Genomic DNA, 10,386 nt, shown 5'->3' on the forward strand with positions numbered 1-10,386 from the left:
AAGCCTCTACCAAGCCGTTCTAGGTGTGAGCATGGGATACGATATGTTCAACTTCAACCCCAACCGACATGCAATAGTCATCAAAAGTTTTAGATGTGAATTCTCCAGCATTATCCAATCGAATAAATTTGATCAGATAATCAGGGTGGTGAGCCCTGAGCTTGATAACCTGAGCCAACAATTTGGAGAATGCAATGTTCCTTGTGGACAACAAGCACATATGTGACCAATGTGTGGAAGCATCAACCAAAACCATTAAGTATCTAAATGGTCTGCATGAAGGGTGAATCGATCCACAAATGTCCCCCTGAATCTGTTGTAGAAAAATAGGAGGATTCGAAAGAATCTTGTCATAAGAAGGCTTAGTAATAAGCTTTCCCATGAAACATGTTTGACATGCGATTCCTTGGATCAAAGATAAGCTTTGGATTAGTGGATGCTCGTGTGATGATTTGAGGATTTGACGCATATCTATTCGTCTAGGATGTCCGAAACGATCATGCTAAAGTGTAATTTCGTGCACAGTCCCAGTAGTAGGGCCAGCCATATAGTGGCATGTTATAGGGGGTATGGTCGTAGTATACAGACCACTTAGGATACACTCTATCTTATCTAGAATACGTTTCTGGCCATATTCGTAGGAAGTTATGCACAGAAATTCAACTTCGTTTTCTACGTGGGTTTCAGTGTGGTAATTGTTATCTCTAATGTCCTTGAAACTTAACAATATTCTTCCGGAACGTGGAGAATAGAGTGCCTTAGTAATGGTCAAGCTTGTACCATTAGACAACATTATATATACCTTACCGTATCCTTTTATCAGGTTGGATGGGCTTGAAAGGGTTGTCAGAGGTGCATTCTTAGGTATGAAGTTAGTGAAATAGATGCGTTCACGTAATACGGTGTGCGTGGTTGCACTATCTGCCAAACAACTAACTTCCCTCATAGTCATACCTAGAATGAAAAATTAATTTGAATTGGTTACATGCATAAAAGTTGTAAAAACAAACATCAATTCAAAATAATTTCATTTATTCAAGGATGGTAATTAATTAAAGCTTAATATCCAAAAACAAATCACCAACAAATAATCCAAACATAAAGGAAAATTGTTAAAAAATCAACCAAAAAAAAAACAAAGTGGGGTTCGGCCCCATTGTGCAATTTTAACTAACTAAAATTGTTTATGTCTAAGATTCTAATCTTCCATAGGGGTGGTATCCTTTTGAAAGTCAGAAACCTCCATCTTTGTAGTCTCCTATTTATCCATTTGCATGAAGTTTGATTCAAACTTCTTACGGCGAGAATAATATTCAGCTACAACCTTCTGGGTAGCTCGAAAAACACATGACCAATGGTCATTTGAACCACAGTGATAACACATGTCCGCATCCATGGTTTAAGGTGCTTTGCTCTTATTCTTGAAGTTCGGGGCCTTAGGAGTGAGGTTTGAGCTCTTCTGGACTTTGTTTCCTCCCTTAGATGGGCTTTGACTTTGTTGACCTTGGTAGGATGGCTTATGGCCACCCCAACCATGCCTCTTTTGGCATTTTGGCGTTGATTCGTACTATAATGTGCTTCAGGGACAACAGTCACCCTAGTAGGTCGAGCTTGATGATTTTTCATTAACAGCTGGTTCTACTGTTCAGCGAAAACTAAAACACAAATCAAATCCATGAACTTAGTGAATTTCTAAGCTCTATATTGTTGCTGCAAGACAATATTAGAAGCAAAGAAGGTCGAATAGGTATTCTCCAAGAGATCCTCTTTGGTCAAAGTTTTGTTACAAAACTTAAGAAGTGATTGGATTCAACAAACTTCAGAATTATATTCATTCAGATACTTAAAGTCTTAGAAGCGCAAATGCTGCCAGTCATGTATTGCTTTAGGAAAACATATGTCTTTTTGGTGATCAAAACAATCAACCAAAGTGACCTATAGCGCACATGGATCCTCCTCAGTAAACAGGCTACCTTGAAAGAAAAAGGAGCCAGGCCCAGGGGAAAACGTGATCCAGTACGTTGTAGCATTTGGGGACACCATAACCCTTGGGCTGGTGTCTTGCGTGGGTCGAGCCAAAGGGTTTTGGGTCAATGCAAGTGAGCCCAAAAAAAGGAAAGCAGGCCAAGTAACAGAGATTAATAAGGCTCGGGTTGGGTCCAAAGTCACCCCAGCCGTAGCTGGGTACATTCACCGGGGAAGAAAACCAGCGTCATCGTTTCAGGCGGCTGCACTTTGGGACAATGGTGCTCAAGGCGAGTCTATGGGTAATTGGAGACCTTAAAGATGAACAGAGATTGAAAGAATCTAGACGTTTTCGTAAAAGCTTAGAAATTCGAATTAAGTTTTTAGAAAAATCTAATGAGATTCAATCGAATCTCGGTCAATCGATGTCGGGGACGAGCTTCAAGCTGTCAAACATAATGTGACCTGTGGTGTGAGGATGGGCTGCAAGCTAACCTACGATGGTGGAGATGCCATGGAAGGTGTCGGGGTTTCTAGGTTTCAATCTGGAGCCCGCAGCTCTGGCTTGGGTACTCGATGCTTGGCTTGTTGCGGCTGTTCAAGCTTTAGGCTTAGTTTAAGGTGCGAGGTCATAGGTTCGAATGACTGTGATTTCTGATTTCTTATTTTTTTTTTCTTTTTCTTTTTCAATTCAATTCATATATAATTCAATTTGATGCATATGCAATTCAATAATTTTAATGCATGTACATATATTTGATGCAATTCATGGCAAATATCAAATTCACATAACTCAACAATTATGAATATAATGCATACACAATTTATGTAGAATCTAGAATTCAAAAAATGTAAAGTTGGGTTATGCATTATGGTGAATGTTCATGCTATCAAGGCTGCACAAATATCGAGATAAAAATCGTTGTTTTGAAAGAACCTAATTACGTGATGATATGGATGAACTAGTTTAATGCTAAAAATTTCCTCATCAAATTCCTAAGCGCAGCGGTAGGAGAGTGCTAATAACGTGTTGTAGCCTATTTTATCTGACAAGGTTAAAGGGGGCCGGCGGCAAGGGTAGAGAGATTGAGAGAGATGTGTTTGTAGAATTGTATGGGAATGTGTGTGTTATCCCTCTTACATGGTGCCTTTATTTATAGTAGTAAAAAGAGAGGAAATTCCTTCATCCCCAAGGAATACAAGTTGTAATAGGAAAGGATAACTAGAATCAAATCTAATCTAGGATTTAGACAATCACACTTAAACTAGGAAAGTTTACAACAATTTGAACCCATTTAACCTCATTCTACTCACCCAACTTAAATTTTAAATGTGAGATGTCTTTTTTACCCTATTGCAAAATTACTATCACGTACAAAATGAAGTGAATAATAAAATTAAAATTTATCTATAAACCCACTAATCAATAAACCATTGAGGGCATGAGGCTCATTTGAATTCAGAATCTGAAAGAAACAAATTGGATTTAAGAAGGGGCCTATCTTTCTTGACATCTTCATTGAATGTAAACAAGGGGGTTATCTTTCTTGACACTCAAGTCTACTCTGTACTTTCAACCTTCTTTCACCAACCTATTTTTTAAGTACTAAAATTTTTGTTTCCCATTAAGGTTTAATCCTTTGAAGCAACCACATGGCGTCTACTGTGAACACCCACAACAACTAATGTTTATTGACCTACAATTCTTCCTCTTTTGCCTAAGCAATCTCCATGGTCGACAAAGAAGGATGACTGGAACAAGAGAAACTCTCTAAGCAGAACACTAGCTTAAGCATTTGGTCTTAATAAACATTGCAAACTAGACAAAAGAACCCATTTTATATATTTTTTGTATTTATATAATCATTATTACTATTGTGTGCTTGTATTCATAAAATGATTTTGAGTTCTGTAACTCGTCCAAGAGAGTGTAATTACTGTGGCTATGGGTGAGTTTGAATAAATCTTGTTTATGAAGCGGCAATGGGGGTAAGAACAATGAGAATCCAATTTAAAACCCAACTCAATTTCCATTGTATGAGAAATAGCATATTGATTTAACATTTCAATCTTAGATAAGCACAAAATGACTCAAATAAGCACAAAAGGACTGCAACATATGATTTAACTACTTCATCTAATCTTGTCTGCTCACATAACTTCCCAATTCTAGATTGCTTGTTTGATCGATTCATCAAACACGACTCCAAACATGTATGGACATATTACTGTGATCAATGAAATAAACATCATTCATTTGACCGCTCGCTTTTATGCTTCGAATGATTTGGAGAATTCTAATTTGGGTTTTTATTTTTTAAATGGGTGTGAAGATAAATTTACATATTGAATTGGGTTTGTGAGGGTAGTTTAGGAAGTAAATTTGGGTTTAAAGAGATTGATAATTTCATTAAAAATAATATGGGTGTAGAGAGTAAGTTGGGTCAAGAAAGAAGTTACATGGGTTCAAATAAAATTTCCCTTAAAAGAATCATAACAATACATGTTTCATGAGTTGGTTTAATGAATTCTACCTTTAAAGACATTCATCATATTCTTTGCAGAGAGTTGTCAGACCTTTGTGGATTGTCTTTTCCTTTCAAAGGTTACAAGGTATATGATATGTCATGCAACTTATCATACTCTTCTGGTTATGTGTATGTCAATGCCTTCAACTATGTCTTCCACATAAATAATCTTCCCTTGTTTAATGTGAGGCAACTTAAACTTGAGGTGTCTAGGATCGAGGTGATAGTGATCACGAACTGAAAATCTATGGAAGTGAATACACTTGTATATGAGCTGCATCAAATTAGTTACCCCTTTTGGCTTATCAAGATTGGATTGTAGTCACCTTGCTACCTATTAGCTTTGTAGGTTCCTATTTTCATTTCAAGTTAAATGGCAATGTGCCATTTTCCCTGAGTTGATGTTATATACGTAGGCTTAATATAGTCACAAGGATCTTCTCTTTAATTCATTTTAGTTAAGAAGGTTTAACTCTATGAACTAGTCATAAGGTTCAAACCATTCAACCTCACCATCATGAATCTTTAAAAGAACCCCGAAAATTCGAGTTAAAGTACTGAATCTCAAAATTATTCAAAACTTGACATTAGGAATATTTACTCACACATTATGGAAGCTAATGAAGGGAGAAGTATTTTTCCCTCTTAGGTCGAGACCCAACTCTGGCGAGATTGGCCAAAATGGGCAAAAAACCACCGAAAGCCGCCCAAACTTCTAGGCTTCGATCAATGTGCAAGCTTGGTTTCAACGTGTGGGTATGGTGTCAAACTAAAGAATGCTTCGACAGAAATCCATAACCTTTGATTTTGTTCGATTTCGTTGCCCTATGAAGAACTAGTTTGAAAGATGGAGAGAGAGAGAGAGAGAGAGAGAGATAGAGATAAAAGAGGAACAATAGCAGCAAGCTGCTGTGCATGTGCTCATGGGGTATAGGAAGCTTCCCTTTTTAATTTTCCTAGTTTCTCAAAATTACTCTTTTGTCATTCAACTGAAAACAAGCACATCTTTGTTAAAACTCCGATTTGTTCTAATGCGTTCTTGACGATAAGTACTATGAGAATAACTAAATTTATTCATGTGTGCCATAAACACAAAGATCAATGAAAAGTTAACGACTTAAAAATGTCCACACCATTGGTCTCTATTTGGTGATCCATATAAGACAATTTATGATTGAACCAAAGAAGATAAGCTTAGAACTTAGTGATGAGTCGATTTCATATTGTATATTTTTTCTTGGTCTATTTTGGTGATTATTTTGCTAAGGTTTTGATGCTTTGTTATGTATTTCAATGTAGGACATGCAAATCCATTTTGAGCATAAAGGGATCAAACGGTGAGATTTTTTAAGAACAACAACAAGAGTAATTAATGGCAGATTCACTCTTAAATCGTCCTTCTCATCTTTAAAAGCCAAATCATCGTCCGCATCTAATCAATCCCCAATCGTGATTCCAATTGGAGCAGGCTTGTCAATCTATCAAGAAGGTTGTGTCAAAATTTCGAACTTTTATCCTGAAGCACTTGATAGTGGCGATTTAATTTATGTTTAGGGCATAGTGTTGGTAGATTGAGTTGTAGAGCTTATTTGCGAGATTTGGGTTGGAAGATGATGGTTTTTGGACTTGGGCTTTTCTTGAAACTTGGAGAAGACACCCTAAGCTTTAATCGCAATTTCTAACGTGTGGACAACACTTTACGGACCATGTGTGCTGATGGAATGTGGTCCTTGGGATGAAAATTGAACGGTTGAAAATGATTCCATCATAATGAGCTTAGAATGAAACAGGGTCATAAATGACCCATCACTTAATTAAAATGGTACCCAGCATGAATTCAAAATTTATTGGAATTTAAATTGTCCACACCAACCAACATCAACACTTATCATCTTAAGTAAGTCTTGTCCTCCTCCAAAAGCACTTCCTCTCACGCGTTTGCTCAAACACCATTGTCGTCGATAACATCCTTCCCGTTCGAAAACTTGTTTCCCATTTTTTACCAAGTTATAGTTGGTCTATGCTTGTGTTGTTTGGCCTCAGAAATTCCAGACAACAATGAAGAAAATCAAGGGACTTTGGTTGGAGACTGTGCAGTGGGTTCCAAAGAAAGGACATGATTTTCACTTCATTATAGCTGGGTTTAGACAGCTTCCTGCAATAATTATCGTCATATTTTATTCCCCCAGTGAATTTCAAATTTGGTGAGTTTTGAAAATGTAACCCTAGAATTTCATTTTGTTATTTTTGTTAAGCAATATAAATTAAGTTAGGTGTAAGGTTAATTATGCATGTTCGTTAATGTAATTAGGTGGAATTTGTCGATATATATGAAATTTTATTACAAATTAGGGTGCATTGTGAACTTTTGAAGCTATGTTGACAGCTTATGTAGATGTTGGGGCATTGTCTTTTGTTTTGGTAAAGTTGTAGTTTTAAGTAGGGATTGATTTTTGTATCTGAATTATTGATAATTTTTTGGTGGTAAGGATTGACTTTTGTATATGAATTATTGTTAATTTTATGGTGGAAATTGAAATTACTAAAGTAATGATGCTATGTTCATATGAGATGTAAAGCTATGAGGCATTGGTGACAGGTTGTCATAAGGTTATGTGTTGTTGATTGTTGATGTGCGTGTATTGCTATATGTACAAGATATGGTAACCTAGAGTGTTCAACTAGCAACCAGAGAAGAAGAAATGTATAGGGAAGGGGTTAACAACTTATCCCAAGCCTTCATGTGTTAAGATTGATTAGGGAGAAGTTTAATAAGGCACAACTTGGTGCCTTTGGAGCAAGCTACTTTGGCCACCTTCAGAGTGTGGATGAATTGGTGTTTAGTGGGCAATTAGTCCATAAGTTGTCGCTCCGTAGAATGACAAATCAAGGGGTTAAAGACCTGGAGGGGCTGACTTATTTAATAGGTTGTGAATTGACCCGGTTCACAAAGCATGACTTCTACCTCATTACATGTCTACGAAGTGATGGTCCCCATGACATAGAGGTTGAGCCACAAGCGATTAGGCTGCTGAAAGAGTATTTGCCCGAGAAATTAGGGTTGATAGGTGAAAATAGAAAGGGGTGGAAACAAAAATGGAAAGGTAAAGCCAAGGCCATCCCCAAAAAAGTCAATAAAAAAATATTAGTGACTTGCGAAGAGCTTGAAAGGGCACTTAAGAAGTTCAAGAGCATGGATGATTCATTCAAGCTAGCTTGGTAAACTTTGGCGAGGTTGTATTGATAAGGATGAAGAATAACGTTGCTGTGAATCTAGACTACCTTGACCTCGTTGAGGATATAGATAGGTGCAATAGCTTGGCATAGGGTTCCATCTTCTTTGAACAACTTCATGACAACCTTGGGTTTGCTGCTTTAAGGAAAGGTCAAGGTAGAGTTGAGAGGGATGGCGAATGAGATGGAGGAGGAAGAAGAAGAAGTTAGGGGAACAAAGAGGGCGCAACGGTTTGGATAGGGCTGCAAAGGATTTTCGTACGCTTTTCAGGTAATATGTGTTGCTTTCACTAGTAATACTGGCTTTATTAATGTGACTGGGTATTTCATTTATTGATGAATATGTGCAGGTGTGGGCATACGAAAAAATTTCCCAACTTGATAAGGCACTACATTATTGCAAGATGGCAGATCAGACAACTACATTGAGAATTTTGCGATGGAAGACAATGAAGAAGCAGCCAATCTACGAGCAGCTGTAGTTGTATATGGCTGAAAGCTGAGAGGTATAATTGTATTGCAAAACTTTAGAATTTTGAATGAAAGTGAATGTGTAAGAAATGTATTTATGATGTGTGGCTTTAAATGTCAAGTTGTGGGGATTAGAGAAGTTTTTCTGACTGAAGCGGAAAAGAAAAAAGCATAGTGGATGTGGGGGACAATGTGGATGTTGTGATTCTTGAGAACCTAACTCCTGACACAAATGATGTCAGTGAGTTGAGAATACAGTTAAATGAGTTGAATCAAATGATTAATCATAGAGTGCCTCATGTGCACATATTGCTTGAAAAATGAATGACAACTATCGACACGTTCAACATTCCGGCGGAAAAATAGTGCTTACAAAATGTTAGAACTCATTGTGCACACAACTCATAAATGTACAGAAGCCACTTTTTATCAACCAACTTATGTTCTTCTACTAACACCTTCCATGCAAATCCTTGAAAGCACCCTCAACCCAACCCTTGTCATTGAACTTATTAATAATATGCCATATGCAGTATCGATGAAAGGTGGTTGGTAGTTTGCTACCGTTGGCCTTTGTTGTGGCTCCATCTTGATTTGTAATTATAATTTTCGGCAGCTCACCAGGCATATCCTTAAGCATTTCTTTAAACAACCACTCAAAGCTCTTGGTTTTTTCATTTTTCAAGAATGCACAACCCAATATAGCGGTTTGGTTGTGGTTATTAACTCCTAACAAAAGAGTAAACATCACCTCGTACACATTGATGTTGAAAGTAGTGTCAAACACAGCATCACCAAAATGGTTATAACTACGTTGTGACTTGGCATTTGTCCAAAAGAAATTTCCAAGTGTTCTGCCTTCGTCAATATCCATCTTCAAATAAAATGAATCATTTTTCTCTTTCTCATCCTCAAAATGCTCTTTCAACATTTTCGTGTCATGCCGATTAGATGACCTCACAATTGTTGTTCAACGTTATACATATTCTTGGAGGTGCAACCATTTTAAATTCCTTCACTTTGCACCTTCAACAAAGCCACTTGTTTATTTATGGAAATAGTGGCCTCCGCGCATTGTTCAATCATCTCCTTCTTTGTCTCCGAAACTCTGCAATGTGATCTAAATAAGTGTGATGCACTTGAAATGGGTGGTTGTTTCCTTTATTAAAAACCGTTATAACAAATTTTTCACAATCACTGCCCCTATTCAGCTCAAGTTACGGCTTGCAGTCAATTTTAGCATCTCACATTTTTCCTTTCTTATTAGGATTACCATCCTCCTTTTTCCCTTGTTTGCAACAAACAAATTCTTTCCCTAATTAACATTCACCATCAATGGACTTTCTACTACTATGCTCTTGAATTCAAACCTTGTCTAATTACCTTAATGGTAGCTATCACTAAACAATTAGATAGTTTAAACTCGTTGATTAATAATTCAAAGCAAGCCTGCATCCATTCATAAACAAATTAATAAAATCACATATACATGCTAAGGCTCATGGTCTCACCCTAGCAAAAGGAATTAATTATGTATACTCATAATTAAAGTCAAAGAAAATATCATTAAGTAGAAAAAAGATTGAAAACACCTTGTAGGTAAAAAGTTTGAATTCGCCACAACTTTGCCAAGTTCTCTCAAAGTCACGTAGAGAATCCTAATGGCTGGCTAATTTCTTTATACTACTACAAAATAAAATCCTTCCTAGAAAAGGTCTTCTAAAAACTGAGAAACAAAATAATAAAAGGATAACTTAAAATCATAATTCAAATCAAGGTAGGAAATCTGTCCAGCAAAGAAATCCTCACGTTCCCGGACCTTCAAGACTCCAAATCAGGCCCAAAAGAACTTATATTAAAGCTTGGGCGTTTCTGAGGTATGGATAGTGCAGACAAAGATCTAACAGCTGAGAAGGGACGAGCTCATGAGTAGAATCGATTTGTTGTGACTCGGTGCACTTAGAAAATTCTAAATTTTTTTATTCAGTTGGTACCTTTTGACCGAGAGAGGGAAACAGGGAGCAAGTGGGAAATAGGGGTTGCCCGTTGTGCGCATTGAAGAGGGAAAGAGAAAGGAAGAGAGGCAGAGAGAGAGAGAAAGCTGGCGTAAGGGAACAAATTTGAGGCAGATTGAAGCTAGGTTGTGGCGGCGACTTGGTAACCCCACAACTTTTTTTTGGTTGCTCAA

General features: G+C 37.2%; 1 protein-coding gene across 1 annotated transcript; it reads right to left on the reverse strand.

Moving 5' to 3' along the window:
• Nucleotides 1-8,649: 8,649 nt before the first annotated feature.
• On the reverse strand, nucleotides 8,650-9,129 carry LOC148697955 (protein FAR-RED IMPAIRED RESPONSE 1-like). The gene has a single exon (XM_088690345.1). The coding sequence runs from the start codon at nucleotides 9,127-9,129 to the stop codon at nucleotides 8,650-8,652; it is 480 nt and encodes a 159-aa protein (XP_088546471.1).
• Between the last annotated feature and the right edge of the window lie 1,257 nt (nucleotides 9,130-10,386).

Source organism: Pyrus communis, chromosome 3, assembly GCF_041283825.1.
Source record: "Pyrus communis isolate YQ-2024b chromosome 3, ASM4128382v1, whole genome shotgun sequence".
Lineage (NCBI taxonomy): Eukaryota > Viridiplantae > Streptophyta > Magnoliopsida > Rosales > Rosaceae > Pyrus > Pyrus communis.

Excerpts from the sequence above, each read along its gene's own strand:
- LOC148697955 (XM_088690345.1), bottom strand. The coding sequence starts at position 9,129 with ATGTTGAAAGAGCATTTTGAGGATGAGAAAGAGAAAAATGATTCATTT.